This window comes from Puma concolor, chromosome D3 (genome assembly GCF_028749965.1).
Source record: "Puma concolor isolate L17-30 chromosome D3, mPumCon1.1.hap2, whole genome shotgun sequence".
In the NCBI taxonomy this organism is placed as follows: Eukaryota; Metazoa; Chordata; class Mammalia; order Carnivora; family Felidae; genus Puma; species Puma concolor.
In genome coordinates, this window is record NC_141678.1 from 35,834,153 (window position 1) to 35,861,493 (window position 27,341).

The 27,341-nt window shown below is 43.8% G+C and overlaps 1 protein-coding gene across 1 annotated transcript; it reads right to left on the reverse strand.

Annotated features, from left to right (window-relative positions):
- Positions 1 to 496: 496 nt before the first annotated feature.
- On the reverse strand, positions 497 to 27,087 carry RAB12 (RAB12, member RAS oncogene family). The gene is made up of 6 exons (XM_086682484.1): positions 26,560 to 27,087; positions 11,817 to 11,877; positions 5,248 to 5,386; positions 3,889 to 3,978; positions 3,167 to 3,271; positions 497 to 1,725 (listed from the first exon to the last, which is right to left on the reverse strand). The coding sequence occupies exons 1-6, from the start codon at positions 27,068 to 27,070 to the stop codon at positions 1,612 to 1,614; spliced, it is 1,020 nt and encodes a 339-aa protein (XP_086538610.1). The 5' UTR covers positions 27,071 to 27,087; the 3' UTR covers positions 497 to 1,611.
- Positions 27,088 to 27,341: the final 254 nt, after the last annotated feature.

Genomic DNA, 27,341 nt, shown 5'->3' on the forward strand with positions numbered 1-27,341 from the left:
TCTACCTTCTCTATGAATAGGACTACTCTAGGTTTCTCGTATAGATGGAATCCGGTCCTTTTGTGCCTGGCTTATTGCACTTGGCAGAATGTCAAGGTTCGCCCATATTGGGGGGTCAGAATTTCCTTAGTTTTTAAGACTGAATAGTATTCCGTTCTACATACAGACGACTTAGGCTTATCCATTCATCTGTTGATGGACGCCTGGTGAACAGTGATCCCCCCGCTTTGGCTACTATGAATAATATTATGAACACTGGTGTTTAAGTATCTGTTTGGGTCCCTGCTTTCAATTGTTATTTTGGCATGCACCTAGAGGTAGGGTCAAACTGTAGATCTATGTCTTAACTTTTTGAGAAGCTGCCTAGCCATTTTCCACAGCAGAGGGTCCCATAGTTTTCTCGTCTAAAACCCTCAAAAGATTAAGATGTGGAGTTTTTTAAAAACACTGTCAGATGCACAATTTGTAATTACACCAATAAATGTGGCAACTCACCTCTCATTCATAAATACAAAATTTTATTTGCACTTCATTAGTGTAGAAAGACCACAATGCTTTTCATATCACAACACTCAAGACACGCCAAGTTATTCAAATACATAATTACTTATTTACCTTGACTAAACAAAACAGTGCAGTTTAATAAAAGATATACCAAAGGTAGAGTTCACAAATCCATTATCAGACCAAAAAAAAAAAAAAAAAGGAAAAAAGAAAAAAGAAACACAGTCTAGGCTTAATGGGAATAAGCTTCACCATAAAGGGGAGAAGTTTTACCATTACAAAGGTATAGAATGTTCAGGTAAATACATGTATGTTCTTTGATATAGTAAAATGTATCTCTTTAAAATTCCTTTAAACAGGATTTGTTTAGGACAGCAGCGTTGTTTTAAAATCTTCTTCTATAGTTTCAAAAACACTTCTTTCTTTATTGAATCTTTGTAGTTCTTAAAAGCACAGGGTATGTCCGTTAGGATACCATGAGAGGGATTCTGCGGCTGCAGGACCAAGTCGACCCCTACCCTCTAACCAGCGACACTCTACCGTGACGTAACATCAATAAATAACCCTCGATGACGGCTAGGAACGCAACTTTGCCTGCGGCAGAAATACTCCCATACTTCAGAGATGCTACGGCTGGGGGGAAAGGTCTTGTGCATAAAGAAAAAGCACTTATGATAGCTTTTTTTTTTTTTTCCCAAAAAGTCTTTTACAAATTTTCTTTAAAACAGTAAGTGAAGCACCACTTTCTTTCTTCTTATCAGAATATCTTCTGTCCTCCTAATATAATTAACGAGGACAATTATATTATTTATTTCAAGAAACATTATACCTTTCATTTCTCCCATTCTTCATATTAGAAGTACTATGCTTCCCAGTATATGTACACTAGAGGCTGGGATAATGGATGAAATGTAATAATTTGGAGGGAAATGTGGAATCGATAACCAAAACTTACCCAGGATTGCATATTTGCATATTTACAAGTTAGTGTGTAGCTCTGACTTGGATTACAAAGTGCGAAAGGAAATTGTCAAGATGATTGTAGTGCAGAAGAGAACATTTTCCCCTTTCCAGGAATCACTTCCACTTTGTCTCCAAAGTAGCAAATCAACAGCATCGAACGTGTGGTCGAGGTGGAGGCAGTTCTGGTGGAATCTCGGGTTCTGGTTGTAATGAGAGGATACTATTGGACAACTCGTTCCTTAAAATATCCAGAGGCATCTTAAGGATAAAGAAAAAAGACAGATGTATTTAACCATGCAGTGTGTATGTAAGCGCTCTGCAAATTACATAAGAAAACAAAGTATTTTTATTTGTATTTTTTTAAAGTTTATTTATGTATTTTGAGAGAGAGAGAGAGAGAGAGCGAGCAAGAGAGCGCGCACGTACAAATGAGCTGGGAATGGGCAGAGACTGGTGTGGGGCTCGATCTCCAGAACTGTGAGATCATGACCTGAGCCAAAATCAAGAAGCAGATGCTCAACCGACCGAGCCATCCAGGCGCCCCAGAACGAAGTATTTTTATATAAAGATCTCCAAAGATCTCCAATCATCAAAGTTTAATTAGATGTTCAAATATAAAGGCAAAAAGTGAAAACCAGGTTCAGGATACTTCGTGTCACGGCACTAACACTCCCCAGCTTACATCATACCCTATGGTAAAAGAAACCAGATGGATCTCATAAACATATTTTCCCAGAACCTAGTAATAATGGAAACTTAATGCATTAATACAGAAAAAAAAAAAATGGTTCTGCATTTGACTATGGTTTCTTTCACTAAAGAAAAAACTTCTCTTGGCAATTATATAAACAATGATTTTATTTATTTAATTAATTAAAATGGTTATATTTATTTTTGAGACGGAGAGAGACAGAGCATGAGCGGGGGATGGGCAGAGAGAGAGAGAGAGAGAGAGAGAGAGAGAGAGAGAGAGAGAGACAGAATCCGAAGTAGGCTCCAGGCTCCGAGCTGTCAGCACAGAGCCCGACGCGGAGCCCAATCGTCAACTGCAAGATCGTGACCTGAGCCAAAGTCGGACGCTCAACCAACTGAGCCACCTAGGCGCCCCTAAACAATCATTTTATTAGAAGCTTCTGAATTATGCTTGAACTAGTAGATTATATGTAGTAATAGCACATACACTTAATACTAAACGAATCTTTGACTGTAAGCCTACAAATGCTTGAAGAAATTGGTGTTCAATGAAGCTATCTAGCAATTTTTCTGCAACTGAGCATCACGGAAGGCCTGAGTAATGGAACCATTATGCTGGGGAGCATAGCACTGAGGGGGAGGCAGGGCCCAGGGCTTTCTCCTCCCCGAGACACCCACAAGCTCCAGGAGGTCCCCACTGTCTTTATCTAATTCTTGTGGGAAAATGGGAAAAAAAGGAAAGCAAATGTCACATAAACATGGCACCCCGTTACACCTGCTCCAGTCACTTCACCAAACCACGTTTAGGGTTCAGCCAACCTGGGCACCGCACTGGACACGGAGAGGTCCTGGGCAGGACACGGCTGTCACCACAGCTGGATGCCTCCAGCCAAGTTAACCACCTCACCTGGTTCTTCAGCCCCCGAATAACTACCCTAACTGCCCTCTCTAAAACATCACAGAGGGAACAAAGAATTTCAGATGAAATATTTTCTGGATATTTTACCTTTTTCAGAATGTCATCAACCAGCTTCAGAAATATTTCGTCCACGTTGAAGTTGTCCTTGGCACTTGCTTCACAGAACCGCATCCCAGTTATCTGCTGTGCGAACTAAGAATACAGATTCATTTTTTCCTGTGTGGGGTGCAGTGTGGTCTCGTGTGTGGCCAGGTGGCCTGGGACTGGGGGAATCACAGCTTTTTGGGCTCCCTCTTTCAGGGAGGGGCGGACCAGAAGGTTTGTGAAGCCCCTTGTTTAACCTCAGAGTTCACTGTGCCCCAAACCCCTACATGATAAGTTAACAACACGAAACAAAATCCCTGACGTGATGACGTGATGACGTGATGCTGGGACCTTCAAGTCGAATTACTTGCCCAAGTTTCTAAAACTGCAATGCATCTGACATTCAAAATGTGGGTATCACCGATTCCCTAAGGAAGGTTATATAATACATGAGAGTAAATCATGAAAGCAATTTTACGGCTTAGGAAACGTTTCTCTGTAGCAAATGTCAGAACAGATAATAATGCAGTGTATACTGATGCGGACAATCCTCTCCCCACTTCGAAATGCTTTCTAAAGCCTCCTGCTCCTTCCAATCCAAACAACTGAGAAGAATGTGACTGTGTTGTTTCATAATTTAAAGAAATTATTTAAAGACAAAAAGTCTATCCACTGCTAAATGCAGCGTGGACAGTGATGTCCCTTCTGCTCCCCACATCTCTCACCTTCTCTCCCTGCTGCCTGGTGATTTCTCGGTCAGTTTCACAGTCCAGCTTATTTCCAACTAGGAGAAGTTCTGCATCCTCTGAGGCATACTGTGGAATTTTAAAAGAAGCTCCATTTCAACGATGGGCAGTCATACACTGACAGGAAACGTAAGCCAACCTGCTCTGTTGCCACCATTACCTGTTCGTCCCCTCCCCAAATCTCTGAGCAGCTACCCTGTCCCAGGCAGGACTGGTTCAGGTGGGGTCTAAGACGTCCTCACAGGGCTCAGGGCTTTAGAAAGCGATGGGGTAACAGGCATTAGGAACCACAACCTTCTGAGCCTTTGACCAGTAATTTCTAAGAATCTCTTCTAAGGAAATGGCTCACAGAACAGGCACAGCTCTATGCTTAAGATGGTCATCAACTGAAGAGAGTCCGACAAAACTGATGGGGAATGAAATAACTCAAGGTACATAAAAAGAATGCAGCCATTAAAAAAACAAAACAAAACAAAACTACCCATGCTTCAGAAGAACATTAATAGGACAGGAAGGCTGGCCTGACAGAATATTCAGGGAAATAAGCAGGCTGTAAAACTACATGGAATATGGATTCAATTTGGTTTTTCAGAATGGTGAAACTTTTTTTTTTTTTTTTTTTTAAGAGAGAGGGAGTAAGCCGGGGAGAGGAGCAGAGGGGGAGAGAGAACCTTAAGCAAGCTCCATGCTCAGTGTGGAGCTCAACGTGGGGCTCACGACCTGGGATCACGGCCTGAGCCGAAATCAAGAGCCAGATGCTCAACTGACTGAGCCACCCAGGCGCCCCCAAACTATACATTTTTAAATTTACTTTGATGTTTGATTCCCCGAATTTTCTATTGTGACAGGTATCATTAATCCCACAATCAGGAAAAAAAAAGTTAAGCTACAGTTCTAAGTTTTCAAAAAATATAGGTACGGTAGGACCTCTCTTCAAAAAAGACTAAAGTCTCTTGAACAACTCATTTATTTAATTTTGCATATTCTACACAATTACTTGAGACAGGTTTGCAGCAAAGGCACCTGAATGGTGTGACGTTGGCCTAGTTACTCCAGGGTCTCCGTCTCCTTATCAGACAGTGATGTATGGGTAGCGGGACAGTGCCCACCTGACGAGGCTGGTGCGGAGCAAGCGTGGGAAATACTCAAGACAACAGCACTTACTCATAAAGAGGTAGGTACGCAGCAAGAGTCAAGTATGAAAGAGGGGAGAGCATTAGATCTCAAGACCCCAGCAGATTCACAAACTGAGTACCTAATGGGGCCCTGAGGCTTGAGGTCGTTGCCTTTCAGTCTACGGGATTCACCTAGGTTCTCAGAGGAAAACAAAACACCTACCTTATCGATCATCTTCATCCATTTTGGCAAATCGTCAAAAGTCTCCTTCTTAGTGATATCATATACTAGTATGATCCCCTTGGCACTTCTGTAATAAGCTGAGGTAATGCTGTTGAATCTCTCCTGCCCTGCTGTGTCCCTAAGAAACAGCAAAAATCAGCTCCCAAACAATAACCAGAGGGAGCAACTCCACCTTCCAAAGCAAAAGGGAGGCTCTTCCCCACCCCTCTGCAGGCTGATTCTAGTCCCATCCATGCACATGCATCATTATTAGTGGTGAGGAGAGGAAGTTTTTCTGAGTTAGTTACATTCAGACAAAAACATAAGTCCCAACTTCTCTCAAACCGAGGTTTTAAAAATAAGAAAAACAATGTGTAAAATGACAGAAGAGCTACATCCTCTTCAAACCCTCTTGCTTTTTAAAAGTGATCTCTGTGCCCTGTGTGGGGCTCGAACTCACAACCCTAAGATCAAGAGTTGCGTGCTTTACCAACTGAGCCAACCAGGTGCCCCTGCAAACTCTTCTAACCGGCATCAATGGTTGTATCTGATTTTGTAGAGAAGGTGACCGAGAGTCCATCACTAGTGAAAAATATCATAAACTCAGGGTATTTTCTTAATCCTTCTAAAACAGAACAAGGGGTCAAAGGGGAAGGGAGGAGACATCAAATAGGTTTGTAATACAATAAAGCTCATTATTGTCTGCTACTAAAGCTAAAAGTTGTATTTATCCTCCAGGCTGAAGTCGATCATTTCAACATAAAGGATGATGTAAGCTTACTAATAGCATATAGCAGCTGGCTGAGACATATTTTCTCCATCTAATGAGCCAAGAAACTGCTAAAAACCATCATGTATTTATGAATGAGCCCGACACAGCAGGGCTTCTGATGGGGAGACGAATGTCTTTAAAGACAATCCATAATTTAGCTTTTCCCAAAGAACCTGAACTCACAGCATACTCCTGGGGGTCACGTGAGACAGGCTGGTCATGGTGTACTAAGACGGGGGCAATGCAGCGAACAAACAAGGTTCTTCACTGCAGGGCCACTCAAGGCCTCCACGTGAGTTTGAGAGGTGGTGAGAACGTGCAGATTTTCCCAAATGCAACTGATCAAAGACTACTTCCCTTCAGGTGCGCTTTGTGGGGCTGTATCCCTAAAATACTCTTTGGCAACGGGGTTGTAATTTATGGCTTTGTTCAGACTGGCTTTGCCACCAAATTAGTTCCCATTAGCAATGGTGTTATCATGCCAAATAAACAAAAGAGCTTGTTGGCAAATTCATTTTCGCATGAAGCAAAACCGTTTGCTTTGTTCCAGAGGATATAAGAATCCCCTGCTGCTTTTGACTGGAAGGCCCAAGAGGGCCAAGGCTGGTCTGTTTCTGTTCAGCAGGGTCCGGCAGAATGCCTGGTCCACAGCGGGCCATCAGTAAGCCTATGCTGAACAAAAGGTTACCGATTTAAAGTGTCGACGCTGACGCCACTTCAAGGCAAAATAAACTTTATTTTTTGACCGAGAAATGCCAAACAAAACTGGAAAATTGAATAGGATAGATGGGGACTGAATTCTTCAAGATTCCTAAGAAACCCTGGAGACCACACTAATAGGCACTGCACCTTGAAGGGAAGTGAGAAGGAATGGGTTCAGATACCATTTCATTTACATGAGGAATCAATGAATACAATTCTTTCTGGAATCCTACATATATAGGGGTATAATTAATACTTATGAATCAACAAAGAGTTCAGTCTTTCACGGCATAGTTTTCCCATATCCCATATCCCATATCACAGTTATGACTTGATCAAATTAGGCCTTTTTGTCTTTTAAAAAACACATTTTTCTACTTTGAAAAGTAGAATTGTTAAAACAATATAGCTACACCACAAATTTAGCAATTAGATTTAAGACCTTCAAGGAACATTTTGGGAATTATGTAGTTTAATAAGCCTTTACTCTAAGCAACTTTAATCTGGCTATTGAGTGTAACTCAGCTGACATTAATTTCTATAGACATTCAATGAATTAGAGTCTAGACAGTGGGGGCTCAAAACCAGTGAAATTAGAGATAACAGACAACAATAAAAAATTACTTTTATTTAAGGTGGTAAGAAGACTTGGCATGAAATCTACTCTCTTTTTAAAGAGTTTTGGGTATAAAATATAGTATTGTTATCTACAGGTACAATGTTGTACAGAAGTTTCTAGAGGTTTTAATAAAAAAACTAACAGTTGAAGAATAGGAAGAGTAAAGGGCATTTTTGTTTTTCACCTTTTGAGAGAGAGAAAGAGAGACAGAGGGAGGGAGGGAGCGAGGAAGAGAGAAGATGCACACACGTGGGCGAGAGGGAGGAAGAGGGAGGGAAGGAGAGGGAGGGGAAGCAAGAATCCTAAGCAGGCTCCAAGCCCAGTGTGGGCCCAACATGGGGCTCCATCTCACAATGGTGAGATCATGACCTGAGATGAAACTAAGAGTTGGATGCTTAACCAACCGAGCCACTTGGCTGCCCCTAAAGGGCATTTTTCATAGTTAAAAACACCTGTTGCCTGAGCGCAGTTAGCAATGTTCAAAACATTAAGAAATTAGCAGTCTCTGCTGGCTTTAAGTCAGACACAAAAAAGAGGGCAGACCTCAAAATGCAAAATCTGAGGCAATCATTCCAACACAAGTAAACGAACCAGTAAGTTCATTTACAAAAACCCCAATGAGGAAACATTCATCAGTTCACCACTCCCATTTAATGTCATTCCTTAAATTCCATCTTTTGCCTGGCTCTGAATGCTTGAGGTAGAAAAGCACCTTCCTTTGAGAGACTGTTCCGTATTTCCAAAATATGTGGCTTGTACAAATTTGTTTTCTTTTCCTCTCAAGCTCCTTTGCTTATTTCCCCTGCTAAATTGTCTGTACCACATATGGTCACAGAATAGGGAAATAAAATGCCAATGCAGTTCAACAAGAATTTATTACATGCCCACTCTGTACCAGTACCATAAAAATCCCACACAAGTTCCTGCTTCTCAAAACCGCACATGCTAATAAGACACCAATGCACTGATCGTGCTTTTATCTTTCTGTGAAGATGCAGAATCCTACTATTTCCCCTCTTTATCTCCATAAACCCGAGTTTTCATTACAATGATAAAGAGCTCATTTCTCGACATTTACAGTGTATTATTGCAGGGAAATTGTCACCTGCTGCAGCGGGAATATGAGGTGATCATTTCCCTCTCTGCTCTTGGTGCAAACTGAAAGATTCCTGCAATTCTGTTTCCCCAGTTTCGTAATACAACTGTGCTTTGAAAATTCAAAGATTCTTACTTGTTGTATTTAATATATCCACTTAAAGATGTAATTAGGAATCTACAGGGCAAGGTCCTGCAATGTGCATGAAATGTCCCATCTCTTCCAAGCAGAGGATGAAAAACGAGCCTGATGTTGACATAAGAATGCTGGCAAGATAGACAGGGATGATTCATTTTAATTCTGCTTGCCTAAAGGTAGGAGACAAACGTCATAGTTCCAAAGTCCATTTCGACACAAGAATTCAAAGTCCCTGTGTATGATCTTCAGGATGGCATTCGGCATTCGAATGTAAATTCATGAACCTATATTCTAGTTGACACATTTTATTTTAGCTACACTTACGTAAAGGTCTTTTACACACACATGAAGAAACATTTTAGATGCAGAGATGAGAAAATGGTCCTTTTTCTGACCACGGATAATCAAGGAACTGAAAAATGTGGCCATGACATAAAAACGTGGCATGAAAGTGTGACGATGCCGTCCGTAGATTTTGGTAACTTACACTCTTAGGAACCTACGGTTAATATTTTCTCAGATGGAAATTGTCACGAAAAAATGCACTTCTTCCAATCAGACCTCTATGAAAATCGACTGGGAATATCCATGGACTGACATTCTAGAAAATCAGAGCACAGCTATTATTAGCAGAGCACAGGCTACTGAGGCTCTTTGAAAAGCCCTCTCCAACTACACTGGCTCCTCCTGGGCCCTCAACTGTGACAGTAAAGTGGTGACAGCATGCCCGCGACAAAGCAGACATGACAGCAAGAGTACAAGCACCGCTTCTAACTCTGAGGTAACTCATGTTATTACTTTAAATCGTGAACCACGACTCCAATACTTCCTTTCTATCTACTGCCTAACAACGAAGAAAATGTTTAATCCTTTATGTAAAAAGCTTCAGAAGACAACAATCTTACTTTGAGTGTTGTGTGATTAACAAGTGGCAGGCATTTTGTGGATACGTTACTCACTGTTGAAAACCCCTTCGGGAAAAGAGAAGTCCTTCCTTCCTCACTGACTCATTGGGATATTCCCTGTGTGAAACCTGTAATCAACCTTTAAATACACTCACTGAACCTCATTTTCCTCCCTCAGTTAATAATCTTCGAAAGAGTCAAGGAGAAGCAGAGGAGTGGCTCTGGGAAACGTGGTCACATCCAAAAGAAACGTGGTTCCTGGGTGTCCTGTACATTTCCCGAACTGCACCCTCTGGCTTTTCCCCGCAGGGTGGGGCGAGTAAGGTGAAGCCCTCTCAGATCAGATTCAAAGGCGCCGTGGTGAAATTCCAGAAGTACCCAATGTCAGCAAGCACAGAGTCTTAGTGGGCTGAGTTCCAGGGAGGCACAGGACATCTGGACATACTTTTCACAGGTCAGATTACTACTGCCTGAGATGAAAACTGAAATATTAATACAGTAATTAAGGTATGTCTTTTTAGATAGGCCCTGAGGTCATCCCTTAGACACTGCTGTCATTCAGCAAGCAAGCTTCAGACATTCTAATATTAGCCACATAAGCCTTTATTCAGGATAAAGTATCCTTCAAAAAGTATCTCCCCCACACGTGCTAGGTACAGAGGTAAACATACTCTGGATGATTTTTTTTTTTTTTTTTTTTTTTAAACTAGGCTTCATGCCCAGCACCAGCTTGAACTCACCACCGTGAGATCAAGACCTAAACTGAAGTTAAGATTCGGCGCTTAACCGACTTAGCCACCCAGGCGCCCCCTGGACGATCCTTTTAATAACGGTCTTTTACCTTGAGAAACTTAACAGAAGACCATGGGGGAGGGGAAGGAAAAAAAGTTAGAGAGGGAGAGAGCCAAACCATAAGAGACTCTTAAAAACTGAAAATAAACTGAGGTTGATGGGGGGTGGGAGGGAGAGGAGGGTAGGTGATGGGCATTGAGGAGGGCACCTGTTGGGATGAGCACTGGGTGCTGTATGGAAACCAATTTGACAATAAGTTTCGTATTAAAAAAAATAGGGATTGCAAAAAAAAACCCAAAAAAACAAACAAAAAAAAATGGGTCTTTACCTTAGAGAGCTTACAATCAGAAACAACAGCACGTGTGAAAGATCCTCTGTTAGCTCCAGAGTTCAAAAAATGGGCAGCAGCGTACAAAGTTTGTGGACTTTCCAATCAAGGGCTAATAAAATATATCCACGTTTTTTGTCATCAAGTATTTAGACAAGACTGTTCATGTTTCGAAATCAAGCCAATAACCCCCAAACCCAAACCGGCCTTGAAGTGGGGGAGAGTCGCAGGAGACCAAACGAAGACATTACCTGGGACGCCTCCAGGAGGCGGCAGTGCGCTCGGCTGCAGCCGGGCCCCACCCAGGGCACGGGTGAAGGATGAAGGCATGGCACTAACACTCAAGCATTAGGTGACCGATGATGCCACAGATGAGGCAGCAAGTAACGCGGATGAAAAGCAAACACACACATGGTGGACAAACACTCAGAGCTGAGCGGACCTGCAGAGGAGTTAGTAGGCTGAGTACACAGCAGCTGTGATGTTAAACACAAGAGGGCGGTCTCGAACCCCTCAGCGGTGCCACGTTTAAACCGCCACCAGATCCGCGCTGCACCGCAGGTCGGTCTCCCGGGGGGGGGGGGGGGGGGGGGGGGGGGAGGGCGGACAGCTCCCGGCGCCGCACAGCTGCGACAGGGCTGGCTCGGTCGCCCAGGCGTGGTGCCGCGACAAAGGGGCTTCTCTCCAGAAAGTGGCCGCGGATTCACACCCAGCTGGCACCCGTGGGGCTTATGTCACGTGCCGCCAGCCACGCATCCAGGGGGAGCATGCGTGTCGCACGGCGGTGCTCACGCTCTGCCCGCCCTGGGCAGCCCCCCAGCCGTCTACGGGGGATCTGCCTTGAAACTGCGCGCACCTGGTTAGGGGCGTGCTGGACTTTCCTTGCGGGCGATCAAATAGTAACTGGAAAAATGTGAAAACACGCATTTGAGCAATCATCTAAGCGATGACAGTTTTGCTATTATGTCAAATGCTTTGAAAAGAGGCATTGAGGCTCCAATCATTAAAGTTAACAGTGTTCTTTCACCGCTCCCCATGTGCAAATGAAATATGAAATGCGCAGACATTTCTAAATTTCCTCATTGTTCATTTTATTTAAAGATGAGCAAAGGAGAGGAAAAGTAGGAGAGGCAAGCCAGCTTGAACAGTTAATTGTATTAGACAGGCGAACAGACTGTGAACACACATGGTGTTACTGGGTGCACATCCCCACTTACCAGATCTGTAATCTGATTTTCTTTCCTCGTAGCTCTACGGTTTTGATTTTAAAGTCAACACCTGTAAATATAAAGAAAGAAAGAAAGAAAGAAAGAAAGAAAGAAAGAAAGAAAGAAAGAAAGAAAGAAAGAAAGAAAGAAAGAAAGAAATAAAATGCAGTTTGCCATAAAAAAGAATCCTATGTGTATATTTTGTATCATTATCAGTAAGACAAAAAACCTGGTGTTACTAAATCCCAAAAGGAAAAGCAGAAGTCCACCAAAGTCTATGATGCTCAGTCTGTATTTCCACATACAAGTGTACAAAGTCAACTTGTGTTTTACAACGAAGTACCTACATAGCATTTGCTGATCGTAATATGATTTATTGCTACCACAGTTTAGCATAAAAGCCATTTAGAAATTAGCAATTACGTTAACAACTGAATGGCTTTAAAGAATGATATATTGGGGAGAATTCTTACAGGAAGTGCTGGAAACTTAATCTTGATTTCGAATAGCCTTAGTCTGGATTTAGAAATCACTGCATTGAACTCTGTAGCATTCACAAAGAAGTCAGTTAATATGTAAACATTACTTCTTTATCACATTGTGAATAGCATGGAACAGGAATTATTTTTAAAAAACTTACTCATAAAGGTTAACATTCTCAATTGTAATTTTGATTCATTTTAATTCTGAACAAACCGTCATGTATCATCACTCACTATCCTTTGCTAATTCAGCCCTTAAAACTTCAGCTGATTTTTTTAAACCAAATTTTCATTTGTATATGTAACCTTATACAGGTCTCAGTTATAGAAAACTTGTACATTTCCAAACAATATTTTTTTTTACACACTTTTTTAACTGAAAAAACAAATCAAAGGGACGCTCACTAAATTGGAGAGTCAGAATTACTCCCTACGGGAACCACTTCCTGCCTGTCTCAGGATCCGGCATCACAGTGCTGTCAGGCCTCTAATGGGCAGGGGCCCATGTCCTCCAGTGAGTGCTACAGGACAGCATGGGGGTAAGGACCCTACTCCCAGGCTCTCCAGCTCAGGGATTTGATGCAACACTGCAAAGTCAGATGATGTTCTCAAGGTGAAGTGAAAGACATGTGACTGCGTTTTATAATTAGCAACACACTGCAGACACCAGTGCAATAGGAAAGACATGTACAACCTGGGGAGGGGGGCGGGGCACCAGCCCTTGGTCTGTACAACAAAGAGAAGTTGCAGGAATATAAACAGTCACAAGAGAACAAAGCTAGAGAAATACTCTGCATTTCAATTCTTAATCTCTTATACCAGACATAATTTCAAATGTCACTGAGAAAAAGCTGGTTAATTCAATTTCACTTTCAGTTCTGGAACCGATTTGCTCTTCAAAGTCAAATGACACTCTAAACCAGCCTAGAAACAGAAAGCATGTTTGTGCATTACCAATATCTTCGGAGTTCCTGAATGACGCAACCACAGGGAAGAATGTAACTTAAAGTGATACTCTACAAGGCACAAAAAACAGCCTGGAGATATTTGCTAATAAATTCTGATTTTAAACAGGCACAGCTTAAAGACAAAACACTGGTCCTCCTGATATTAGCTAAAGTTAGGGCCTCCCCACGTTGCTCTGTGATGGCAAACTACAAGTCAAATTCATATTTTTGTCATGACTAGTATTCTACTTTACTTGTTTCCAGTTTGAGGTTTTGTTGTTGTTTTTTTTTAAGTTTCAGCTAAGGGGACTGTAACTTTTGTAAAACGTGTCACAGTGGCTGCTACTTTATTAAAAAGAATTGGCAGATAAAACTTCTTTTGTGAGCTCTGCTTCACATCAACTAAAAGAATCCCTTGAAATAGCCAGAGTCAATAATTTTTGTTTTGATTAGGCTGTTTTTGCTTAAGGATTATTCTGAACCCGAACATGTCAGACACTTTCTACCTACTTGAACGATTTATACAACTTTCACAATCCTACACCAGGACTCTTTTGTAACCACCAAGTCTAATGAGTAAGAGTAAAAGCTAAGGCTGTTAGTGTTCAAAATCAGGAAATAAGTGGTAATGTTATCATCACGTGATTATAAACAGGTTACTAATTTTAATAGGACAACAAAACAAAGATGAACCCACAACGAACAGGATTAAGAGTCTGTTGAGCCAAGAAGACATCTATCTAGTTTTGGGCACATGGGTGGATTGGCTGGTTGAGCGTCCAACTTCAGTTCAGCTCATGATCTCATGGTTAGTGGGTGCCAGCCCTGCGTCAGGCTCTGTGCTGACAGCTCAGAGCCTGGAGCCTGCTTCGGATTCTGTGTCTCCCTCCCTCTCTGCCCCTCCCTTGCTCACGCTCTGTCTCTCAAAAATAAAAATAATGTAAAAAACAAAACACACAAAAAAAGACTATCTAGTTCTAGTGAGTTGCTTAATGACAACTTCACTAACAACAGAAAAATAGTCTAAATCTAAAATCCCATTAAAATAGCCCTCTCTCTTAAATGCAATATCCTTTACCACATTTAACAGCCACTCAGTAGCTTGTAACAACTGGAAGCTTACTCTAACTTATGGCTTGGAAACACATACTTGTATCAGAGTATACATACAACCATTTCTAAGAACATTACATCAAGTCAGAAATCTCTTAAGGTTGTCTATCTTAAAAATTTGCATGCCACAGAAATTATAATGATCCTTAATAGAAGATATTAGGTCATCCGTAGCCTCAGATATTCAGTGATTCGTTTTAGGAAAAGTCAGCACAGAGCTGGCCTTGAGAAAGAGCTCCAGGGACCAAGGTTTAGGAACAGGTAAGGGACAAAAAGAATGGCACGCCCATTTCCAGCCCTTGCTGAAAACCCAGTTTCCTACAGGTAACTTGACTACCAGGGGAAGCAATCAGCCCTACCATTGGTTGATGGGGACAGTCTCTGCCCTCAAAGGGCTTAGTCATACTGGCCTAAATCGACACCCCATGCAGCTGGCAAAGAAGTGCCTTTCTCTGCTGTTCTCTCTTCCTAGAGAACCTCCTTGTCTGCCCAGAAACCTCTGACAGCCCAGTTGATTCCCAATCTCAACCCGGCTGCCCGCCCCACAGTCCCATCTGTGTAAGGTGTTCTTGGACCTGAACTTTCTCCTGGCCCTTATCACAACATTCCTTCTTTGCTGTTTGGTGTCTCCCTGAGGGCACAGTCATGCCTGACTCCCTACAGCCTAGGACACTGCCTGGCACACAACAGCAACTGGGTAAATCTGATGAATGAAAGCCACCCTCTCTTCTCCATCAAATACTAGATACGTAAGAAGAAATGCTGACTATTTTTGGGAAAAATTAAGGAAATTTATGACTGTTTAGCAAAAACAAAACAAAACTCACACAAAACACTTTAGAAGAAAGAAGAGGCAGATGTTCTGAGTGTCTGGTGCCCAGTACCCATAGGTCATTCCAGAAATAGAGTATTTCATTTCTCCTACAATTCTTATTGTTGACGGTAAATCCTTAAAAGATGGGGCAGTCTTTTTAAAAAAAAAAATTTTTTTTTTTAACATTTATTCATTTTTGAGAGACAGAGAGAGACAGAGCATGAGTGGGGAAGGGGCAGAGAGAGAAGGAGACAGAGAATTGGAAGCAGGCTCCAGGCTCCAAGTTGTGAGCACAGAGCCCAACACGGGGCTCAAACTCACAAACCCCGAGATCATGACCTGAGCGGAAGTCAGACGCTCAACCGACTGAGCCACCCAGGCGCCCCGGGGCAGTCTTAATATGCTTATAACTTCTCCCTCCATACACCCACCCCAGGGGATTATTATGGTAATAGTGGATTCAGTCACTTAGACAGGAAGTGGTCCACTAAGTGAATTACTCTAGCAAAAGCAGCTTACTTTTCTTGAAGCTTGCTAATGCTATGAGAGTCTTTCAAAAAATATTTTAATCAGGGTGCCTGGGTGGCTCAGTTGGTGAAGCATCCGACTTTGGCTCAGGTCATGATCTCAAAGTTCATGGGTTCAAGTCCCGTGTTGGGCTCTGTGCTGACAGCCCAGTGCTGGGAGCCTGCTTCGGATTCTGGGTCTCCCTCTCTCTCTCTGCCCTGCCCCTGCTCATGCTCTGTGTCTCTCGCTCTCAAAAATAAATAAACATGAAAAAAAAATTTTTTTTTAGTTTTTTAATCATAAAGAACACAGGTTATAGGGGTTATAATTCCTATAACAATGGGCACAGATGGCTCCATTTGAGTCACCACGTCTCCTTGATCTTGTTTTCTTTTTAAAATTTTTTTTAACGTTTATTTTTGAGAGAGAGAGAGAGAGAGCGCACGCAAGTAGGGGAGGGAGAGAAAGAGGGGAACCGAATCTGAAGCAGGCCCCAGGCTCTGAGCTATCTGCACAGATCCCCATGCGGGGCTTGAACTCACGAGCCACAAGATCATGACCTGAGCTGAAGTCGTATGCTCAACCGGCTGAGCCACCCAGACGCCCCTTGAGTCTTGTTTTCCTTTAATAACAATGATAGTGGACATCTGTCAAACGCTCTGTGCTGACATGGGATTGATCCTACAGCAGCCCAGTGAAGTGAGCACTAGTGTCCTCCTTTTACAGAAGGAGACACCAGAGTGGAGACAGGATAAGGTATTTGGCTGTTAAGGTCATATCCCGTGCTAGCTAGCCCAGTGGCAGACCTTAGATTCAAATTTGTAACATTGCCCGCAATGAAAAGTCGTTATACTAAGAGTCAGATGCATGAAAACAAAAGGAAAGGTGTGAAATGTTCTGTGAATGACCCAGAACCACACTGATGGAAATGTTTAAAGAACAAAGCCTAACTTTACACTTGGTCTTCTCTGCATTTGTTTCCCACAGATCTTAGCAAATAGCATAAAGCACTGGCATAGGCACTGCTGATACGAATTCTAAGATCCCCTTAAGGCAAAACACTTATAAAACACGACCATATTTCTTCCTGCTGGGCCACAAGAGGTTACAAAAGTGAAAATGGCAAAAATAAACAGAAGCTTCTTTCTTCACATTCCTTTCCAGAAAAAAGCTAAATAAATAAAAGCAAAAACAACAACGTGGTCCCCACCTGTGATTACAGCCGAATGGCCTGCTCTTTTTCTTCTCTGCCCTGCTTCCCTCCCCCTCCTCAAAGATCTGATTTTTCTTTACCTGACACTTTTAGGACGTTGAAAGATTTCACGGACTTTGAAATTAAGTCTCAATTCAAACGGTGGCTGTCATGTTACGGACACTTCATAATAACTATCTTAAGTTCATACAGTGGCGTTTCTTCCAAGGACATAGATTCTATACAGGGTCATCCAATTTGGGACATGGTCTTTCTACTAAGGGGGAGGATTTCCAGTGTTTTCATGGCGCTGAGTGAGAAAGTAAATTAAGAAAGGAGTCAAAGTCACACAGAGGGAGGTACATTTAACGCTGGAAAACAAGTCACTTGAATGCATGTGGGGCCAGTCTTCTGCCTAAACACCACCGGCCAGGGAAGAGTACAACCTAAGTCCCCACAGGAAAGCACCACATAAAGAAAAGGATTCAGTAACATAGAGACTGAGTGCTATGACTATAAAACACTCTGATCGGCTCAGCAGTAGGTACTGTTAGGAACACAGGAAAGTGATGGTAGGACATTAAAAAATGTTTATCAGGCCTGAGGACATCAAGCATCCATCCTAGGAGTAAGATCTGCTTCTTCCTCCCGCAAAGAAAGACCACACTGCATCTCGCCATCCCTGACACACGCAGCACGAAGAGATGGCACTTGGCTGGACACCTGCACCACGAACTCCACGAGGCAGGGAGGAGTCCAAGGCGATCACTTCAAAGGAGAGGCGGGAGGGAACAGAGCGTGTGCCCCACAGAGCCCGTCAGAACCGGCAGGCGGCTGCATTTTCACGAAGTATATACATTTAGGAAAGCACTTCACAGAAAGGGTCTGTTCCCTTCGTAATAAAAAGATGAAGAACCCTTCTATGCTGCTTCCTACGCCTCAGGTACTATTCCAAGGGCTTTATGTCCATTAATTCACTGCAGTGTTTGCACTTGCCAGTTTTATGAGGCAGATATTATTGTCCCCATTCTACAGATGAAAACACTGAAGTCAGAGGGGCTAGGAGCTGCCCAGGGCCACGGAGCAGATGAGTATTAGAGCACAGAGCACCGATTTGAACCCTGCGGGTGGCTCCAGGCTACACTCTTACCTCACCGGGGCAGCCTCATCTGATAAGAAAAGGAGGGAAAGGCTGCAAGATATAAAGCTATCTTTCATGGTAAAAAAGTTCTGCATTGCTAAGGAAATATTTTTAAAAACTAAGTGAGATCTGCTGGTGGCCTTGGACATGCTGTTCCTGCACCAGGAAGCCTTCCTGTGCTCCCTGGTTACAGACACACATACCCCTCTCTCAAAAGGTGGGGACAACGTGCCTTGAGTCACGACAGGAAGAGAATACTGAGGGAGGGGAGGAGAATCTGAAAACAAACAAACAAACAAAAAACAACCAAAACCTTAGACAATGAAAAGTGGATCAGTAGTATTTTCTTCATATGCAAAAAAACATTAACTTGACTACTATTCAGATTGGGTCCATAAAAATGCAGGCACTGTCAGATGCATTTTGCCCTTTAGCCAGGTCATGTGTTTACATTTTGATTTTCATATTCACCTGTATACATTTCGGTATGTATCTCTAAGGGATAAAGATTCTTTCTTGGGACTGTTTCATCTATGAGACACTTTTTTTTGCATCTATGGTATAGATTAGGAGGAGATGGGAACATAATTGACATTTATAATTGTCCCTTCCAAGCCAGGTACCTAAGATATTTCATCTCCATTTATTCCCGCACGTGAGACGAGAAAAGCGTGTAAGTCCTTCTTATTTCTTTTCATGAGTGCGGAGACGGAGATTCAGTAGCTCACTAAAGACACACAGACAGCTTGTGGTAGAGGCAGGACTCACATCCGGGACCCTGTATCCACCTTTGAAATCACACTATTGGGGTGGGAGGCAGAGAACATTGTCTAGAAGGAGGAGTGGCCAAGGAGAAGGTGGAGTGCTTTCCTTTAGAAGTGAAAATTAAAAGTGAAAATTTGATTGTAGGTGTGATGGGTTAGCAGTCAGCCAGGAGGGGGGCTCTGGGTACGGCACGCCTCAAGAGGGAGAGGAAGCACGTGAATGACAGAGCTCCTGGTTTACAGAGGCCTGTTCCATCACCGGGTCTCCGCTTAGAGGGTCCTGGATCCTAAATTAAGGTGGGCAAACCAGGAGAATTTGATTCATCAGTTACTTCCGCCAGAAGCCCGCTTGAGGTGGAAATAGAATCTGTTTGGTTTTAAAACGAAGAAGGCATTACATAAGCACCACAAACCAAACATTGGAGGCTGTCAGATTTGGAGGGGAAAAGGTTTTCAATGGAATCGAGTGTTCTATTCAGCTGGTGTGTTTTCTGGTTTTAAAGGATAAGGGGTTTTTGACAAACATAATCACATTCAATTAAGGGCACCATCTGAGGTCCGTAGTTTGGTTTTCCAAATGTCAAAGATGTGCGATAAAAGGACAAAAGAAGCATAATCAATTTCTTCCTCTGTTGAAGTACAACAGCATATAGCACTTTACCTCTTTTCTGAGGTTTTATTGTGGCTCTTTCCATGAGTCACCTGCCCTTCTGAAAAAGGACAAGCCAGGTAAGGAGGTGTTAGCTTTGTGCCCTTTAGAATAGCTAGCAGAATGGTGTCTTACAGAAAGACAAACAGCCTCCTGGATAACACCTACTGAGTGACTAGGCTATACGAAGCTACATTTTCTTTATAAATTCCAACAAATGCTTCATTAGAACAATGTATCTGGCACCCAAGGCTGGAGAATAATTTGGACTTAGCAGTTCTCAAAGGAACCTACTCTGCCTTCTGAAGCCAGTTCTAAGATCTGCTAACAGATTGCTCCTGGCAGATTCCACGCGGCTGGAGGGAGCGAGGCAATCTCTAAGAATCTGGATCTCTATCATGCATAATAAAACCTTTCTTCTTCAGTGCAGAACAGTGAAAGAAAGGCTGAACGCACTTAAGCCAGGTCTCTAAATAAATTTTTATTCAACCTGAACAACCAGACAACAACTAAATTTCCATATTTTCTTTGAAAGCTAACTATTCCACAAAAAGGGACGTACATGCTCTGCACAAGCCTATCCGTTTGCACTGAGTTCATTAAATAAATCAAGCTAATGACAATGCATAGCATCTGCTGGTATAAAAACGAAATGTTAACCATTCGCATCTGTTCCTTTCACACTGACATCTCCCTGAGTCATCGTGTTACATCATTTTGGCAGAGGAGTGAGACAGCACTGGAGAGGCTCGGTGTTGGGCTCTTGGGGTGGGAATTCTGGACAACTCTCCTAATTCTCTTCTAAGTGAAGCAATTAGGCAGATCAGCCATGGCATGGAAGACTGCATATGAGCACACAAGAGCAAAATAAAATACACCATTTGGAATTTTAATCCAGTATTAGATGCTCATTCTGGGATTTCCAGCAAAATGTCTGACCTGTTTCCAGAATGAAGTACAAGCAGCTTCCAAGCAATGGAAGCAGCCGTTCCATTGCTTCCAGGTAAAGCCGACCAGACCCCTGTGGGCTGCATTTGCTCCATCATGTCCTCTAACATTCAAGGCCAGACCCACAAGAGCCGCTTCTGCAGGGGACTTATGCCCACCTGTTTCCTGATAAAACGCAGCCACCTACCTGTACCACTAAGCTTCCCTGCCCATGGAACAAGCATCCTCAGTGCACCTTCATCTTAACTCTGGACAAAAGGGAGGAGTCTGGCAAAGAGAACACAGGGACCATGGCCAGTAACTGAGGGAAAACAGGCTTCAGTAAAGCACCATCATCTATGACCAGTCACTCTCAGGGGCCAGCCTGTGAAGTCTGATGTGTTGATGCGCAATGAGAAAAATGAAGAGTGGTGAGGTTCTCGGAACTAAATTCAAAGAACTTTTTAATCCTGATAGTCTTTCCTTCTTTTCTTTTTTCTTTTCTTTTCTTTTCTTTTTTCTTTTCTTTTCTTTCCTTCTTTCTTTTTCTTTCTTTCTCTCTCTCTCTCTTTCTTTCTTTCTTTCTTCTGAAAAGCTGCTGACAGCAATTTAAAAAAATGTCTTTACCTGGCAAAGTAAAAGAACTGGCAATCCTAGGTTGGCTTCCAGCACTCTAGGGGAAATTTTACTGCCCAGGAAAATCAGAATTCTGTTCTAGACTGCCTTACTCCTACTTCTCCTCCTATATTCATATATTCATATGTATGAATATATTTGAATATATATGAATATATTTTATACATATATATACGTATAAAATGTTGGAACATTTTAATAGATATGCAAAAGGCTGAAGATGCTCGAATGATCGAATATTTAGGTAAGAAATACAATTCTTAGAGCATACGTTAAAATCCAGAAGGCAAGTGACAAGTGATGATAGTGGCATAGTTTCAGAAAAGTCAATTTCATTGATACCATAGATCAATGACAGCACTATCTTCACAGGCCTGTAGGGGGCCTCGATTAAGTTGTGAAGGACTTCATGGTGTTTGATTTGGAGTCACAGAATTTTCACAAAGCAAAGTAACTTTAAATTTCCAAATAAGCTAAGGAACGGTTAGAAAGAACTCACTTGTAGTAGCAACCCTGGCCCTGATCACTTGCTGACCAGCTGTGACATGTGGGTAAGTTGCTTACCTCTCTGGGCCTTTGCCTCCTTATCTGTAAAATGGGGATACATTTCAGGATTGCTGTGAGGATTAGACAGTGTCCCTTTTGCTGGCACATAGTAGTGCTCAACAAATAGTAGCTACTAGTAATAGAATGTTACATTTTATAAGCACAGACAACTAAATTACTTATCCAAAGTCACAAGCTAGTTACTGACACCTAACTCAAAAGCCCAGGTTCCTCATTCATATGCCAGTGTTTTCTCTAGAATCCACTGTTGCCGGTGTGGGGGTGAAGGTGGGTGAAATCATTTCAATTCAAAGTTAACAGTTTCCAACAGTTATACAGAAATAAAACAAGTGCTGAGATATATAAAATTTAATTGATTTGTTTCCTATATGTCAGATAGTTATAAATTTCTATAGCAGAACTAACTTGTTTCTATTTCCTTAAACGTGAAAAAAACTCTACTGCACTTTTTAAAGGACCTGTCAAATTATGCTAGTTATATCAGATTAATTCAATTCCATGAGTACAAAATCCCACTTGAAAATAATACTCCAGGGGCGCCTGGGTGGCTCAGTCGGTTAAGTGGCCGACTTCGGCTCAGGTCATGATCTCACAATCTGTGAGTTCGAGCCCCGCATCAGGCTCTGTGCTGACAGCTCAGAGCCTGGAGCCTGTTTCAGATTCTGTGTCTCCCTCTCTCTGTGACCCTCCCCCGTTCATGCTCTGTCTCTCTCTGTCTCAAAAATAAAATAAATAAACGTTAAAAAAAAAAAAAGAAAATAATACTCCATCCTAGACAATTTGCATTAAATAAGTCAATTAGTAAATAGTCTTTCTAGCTTTTTATACCCTGGTGAACTTTGTGTTTTTTAAACCAAAACAAAAAAAAATCAACATTTGCTCATTTATAATTTTATGAAATCCCTTGGGATTTCAGCTACAATCTTATTTATTTCTTTAAAATTTTTTTCTTTATTTTAGAGAGAGAGAGAGAGAGAGGAGAGGAGAGGGGCAGAGGGAGAGAGAGAACCTTGAGCTCACAGCCCGACACAAGGTTTGATCCCACGACTTCAGCGTCATGACATGAGCTGAAAGCAAGAGTTGGATGCTCAACCAACTGAGTCACACAGGCACCCCTCCACTACAATCTTTTATAAAAAGTTCAAGTGAACCTGATTCTCTGTAAAAAGGCACGCACGGAGCCACTCCTGTAGATCCTGAACTCCATGAGTCCTTCACTTTAGTGACCCACCTGGGCTGGTGCATGCTCAGAGACTCTTCCCTGCCATGCTGTGGGGTACGGAGTCATGAGGAGCACACATCTGCAAGCCCAGACAGGGTAAGGGAAAGTCCTCGGTGGAAGAGGCTCTTTCTCTACGTGGATCCAATGTTACTACTGAAACTTGGAAAACTGGCCTCAGAAGCACAATTAGCTATGAGCTCACCGCTCAGACGTAGGCCTTCAGGTCAGGTGACCACAATTCCACACCACACCCAACACGACATTTAAACATCACTTTTCTTTGTGTGTGTTTCTGTTTTAAGTTTATTTATTTACTTTGGGAGAGAAAGAGACAGAGAGAGAAAGTGAGAGTGAGAGTGAGAGAGAGAGAGAGAGAGAGAGAGAGAGAGACAGCGCACTAGTGGAGGAGGGGGCAGAGAGAGAATCCCAAGCAGGCTCCTTTGTGTCAGTGCAGAGCCCTATGTGGGGCTCGACCCCACTAACTATGAGATCATGACCTGAACCAAATTCCCGAGCCAGATGCTTAATGGACTGAGCCACCCAGGAACCCCAAAATACCATCTTTCTAAGGCAACTTGCAGAATGAAGCATTCAGATTAGGAGGAAGCCTCCCAGACACAGCCCTCTTCTTAGGTTCCCCCACTGGAGGGGCTTCCACTGTGCTCCTTGAGTATTTCATACACATTTCCACCACTGCTCTTACTAACAGGGGCATCTTGCTCCCCACAGGCTCTGAGCCACTTCTGGACAGAGACGGTGTCCTGCTTACCACTGGGTAGCACAGTACCTCACACCCAGTAGGAGCTCAGTAAATGATCTGATAGCTGGAAGGAAAAAAAAACACAGGCAGGGATTGCAGGGGGAGGGGGCAGCTAGTTAGCATTCTTCAGCTGTCTTCATACTCTGGATCAGAGCATAGGTTATCAACTTTCTGTGAACTTCCCACAATTATTAAAAACTTATCGAGTCAAGCACTATAGGCTATGTTTGGAAGAAACAAAAACCCAACTGCACAAGGAACCCTGTGGTGGTGGCAGCGTGGGAGACATGTGAAGTGTGTATATTTGTTTGTTAAGGGGATAGAGAACCAAACTGTCTGGTTTCCTTGCCTCCTGTTTCTTCATCATTCCCCAATAAATATCCTATGTAATCCTGCCAAATTAGTTTCACTGTCTCCATGCCAATGCTGTATTCAGAGGCCTTTCCAGCTCTAGTTGCTATGGGATAAGGCCCATGCTCTTTAGCATGGCAGGCAAGGTCTGGAAGCTTCAAGCATTATTCCCAGGGTCCACTAATGAGTCTTTTCCAGAATGTGTCTGTGAGATGATGATTTATACTAAGAAATATATATTTGGTCTTTGTCCCTATTCCAGTCACAGAGCTCCTAGAACCCTTGGGCTTTTCTATGGAGAAAATTATAAAAGTATCTTTTAGTATGTTAATGAGGTGACTTCTAGACCGCTCCCAGAGGTGACTTTTAGAATGCTCCTCACCAAAAGATGGGGGCTGGTCAACAGAAGAACTAAGTGATTAGAAGGTTGGAACTTTTGTCCCCCACCCCAAGGAGGGAAAAGGGGCTGGAGACTGAGCCCAATCACCACTGGCCAATGATTTAACCATGCCTACATAATGAAGTCTCCATAAAACCCAAAAGCGCAGGTTCCAGCTTGGAGCTGGTGAACACGTGGATATTTGGGGAGAGTGTCATGCTCCGAGACCACATAAACACCGGGCCCCTTTCTGAATCACGTACTTTTATGACTCACTGGTAATCTAGTACACAGGAAGTTTCTCTGAGTTCTGTGAGCTGCTCTAGCAAATTAATCAAACCTAAGAAGGTGGTTGTGGGAGTCTCTGATCTACAGCTGGTCAGTCAGAAACACAAGTGAAAACCTGCACTTGTGACTGGCTGTGAAGAAGGGGGCAGTTCTGCAAAACTGATCTCTTAACCTGTGGGAGTGGGGGTGATGTTCCACTGTGGCCCCTGCTCAGAAAACCCTTCTTCACCCCTTCTCTTTCCCACTCTAAAGTACACCTTTGTCCATTTCCTAAACACCCCCTCCACCCACGCAAGCCCTCATCTAACCACCTATAATGCCTGTGCTGATTTCTCTTTATCACACGGTACAACCCTATCATCCCTCATTTTTATATATTTTGAAGTGTGCAGCCATAAAACACTGATACTTCTGAATTGCTTTTAACTCTATTGACATCAGATACTAAAATAACCATGTGAAACCTCATTAGATTGTTCAATTCTTCTACATGATCCAAGATTGGATATTTAAAACGGGTATAGTTATGTTACTGAATTTTAATATCATGGTCCCAAGGGCGTCATTTTAAAAACAAACGGTACAGAGAGCACAAATATTTCTCAAATAATCTATTCCAAAAAAGCAGTAAGGGAAACACTTCTCAAAGGCAGAACAAAAAAGACAACATGAAATTTGGGGGGGGCTAACTGTCCAATAATACACTGAAAATGTAGTAATGTCTTGTTATAGGACACTTAAAAAATTAATTCATCCCCAAATTCTACCGTGGTGGGTACCACTAGTTACAAAGCTAAATATGTGTAGAAGTATGTGGGAAGATACCTTTAATTCTGTATTTCACATTTTCACACCTGTCAATGTTTCTTGGACCTCTGGACCTCCTTGGGGAAATCCTGTATTGCCCATCACTGAAGATGACTGCCCTTTACTTTGAAGAATTACCTCATCTATGGGGTTCCCTAGCTTTGACAGCTTTAAGGGGTTTGACATAGAAACAACTTCTACCCACACCAACCTGACCAACCTCAATGCCAACTCCTGTAAATCCAACTTCGTTTAAAAACAAAAAAACAAGAAAACAAACAAACAAACTCCCCTGCAGTTTCGATTTTAGATCCCGAGGACAAAATACTTTCTGACCTGGAGAGTTACTGTATTTACATCACCGTTGTACTTCACCCACCGGGAGGACCCTGGCACACTCCTCCCCATTTCTTCAAGACCTAGGGTTACGCGAGGTCATGAACAAGTACAGCTGAAGTCCCTCTGTCCCGCATTCACAGTTACTACAAGAAATTTAGTGTAGTTTTAGTCTTAATATTCTCCCCAGATCCTCCACAGGGAATTTCAAGCTTCATTATTTCAGCGCATCAGAAAATGGGAGTTCAAAATTAGAAAATAAGCCCTGGTTCTCACAAGGCACTGCTAAGGCACCAGAATTGGCTATAGATGACCCACTTTGGCTATCTGGCCAGGGGCACAGCTTCTGCACTGCCTGCCTGCTTCCCACATCGCATTACCTTTTTTCTTGGGTGAGTAATGTAAGGGGCAGGAGTTTCCGTGGAGAGATTCTCACAGTCCCTGAGAGCGGAACAGGACCAATGTATCACCCTGGTCTCATGACCGGCTCTTGGGGGGTGCGAGAGGGGACGCTGGTTCAATAACCAGCTCGGATCAGGGACGTGGGAGGGGCGTGAGGGGTCTGTGCCAGGCGAGGATGGAGGGCCTCGAGGCCCCAAGGGCAAGTGTGCGTGGAGACTACACGAAAATCTCGGCCTGGCTTTGGGAACAGGATGGAGGGGCTTCCACTGGGACCGCCCCTCCCCCTAGATTTCACCGAGAAGCCCATCCTCCAAATGCAAGGCCACCCAGCTGGAGAGGGAAAGGCTCACGGACGCGAAGAGAAATGAGGCCGGCAGGGCGCAGGGCACTAGCCCTGGGGACCGCGGGAGGGCAGAGTCTGCGGCGGAGGGGCCCAGCTGGGGTCTGGCCCAGCCCCGGCGCCCTTACCCACGGTGGACTTGCAGGCTTCGCAGAAGGTGTCGTCGGTGAAGCGCTCCATCAGGCTGGTCTTGCCCACGCCACGGGAGCCGATGATGATGACCTGCAGCTTGAAGTCGGCCGGCCTGGGGGGCTGCTTCCTCCGGCGAGCCTGGCCGCCCGACAGCGCCGGGGAGCCCGCGCCCAGGCCGCCGCCGCCCCCGGCCCGCCTCTGCAGCGCGGCGGCCGGATCCATGCACGCATACGGCTCCCGCTCGGCCCGCCGCCCGCCGCCGCCCGCTCCCGGGCCGCGCGCCCCGGGCCCCGGCGCCCCCTCGGCCTCCGCCGCGCGCCGGGGGTCGGCCCCGGGCTCGACGTCCGCCCGCTCTAGCGGCCCCGACAGCCCGCGGATTCCGCGCTGCAGCTGTGCCTCCGGCCGGTCCCCTGCGCCCGCGTCCAAGCCGCCGCCGCTGCCGCCGCCGCTGCCTCCGCCGGGAGAGGAGGAAGGGAAGCAGCTACTCCGCAGCAGCGGCAGCAGCATCCCGGACGAGGAGGGGCAGGAAGCGCAGGCGCGGGGCGGGGCGGGGCGGGGCGTGGGGCCTGCGAGGGGCGGGCGGTCCGGCGCTCGCTCGCCTCCTGTCGGCGGGAGGACCGCGCGCCCTGCGAGCGGGGTCTGCCGTTGCCGGTTTCTCCTTGTATGCACCTGTCTTTGCTGTCTTGTATCCCTGCTGTTCTGTTTTCACTGCTCTCCCCCCCTTTTTTTTCTGTCGACTCTGTTTTCTTCTCTTACTTCTTCGTCCTCCCTTCTTTCC

Bases quoted from the DNA above. Each gene is read 5' to 3' on its own strand.
- RAB12 (XM_086682484.1), bottom strand. From the start codon at position 27,070: ATGCTGCTGCCGCTGCTGCGGAGTAGCTGCTTCCCTTCCTCCTCTCCC. The intron at 11,878-26,559 runs GTAAGGGCGCCG...TTATATTTACAG, and splicing joins AGCCTGCAAGTCCACCGTGG to GTGTTGACTTTAAAATCAAA. The intron at 5,387-11,816 runs GTAAGTGGGGAT...GCTGTTTCTTAG, and splicing joins AAAATCAGATTACAGATCTG to GGACACAGCAGGGCAGGAGA.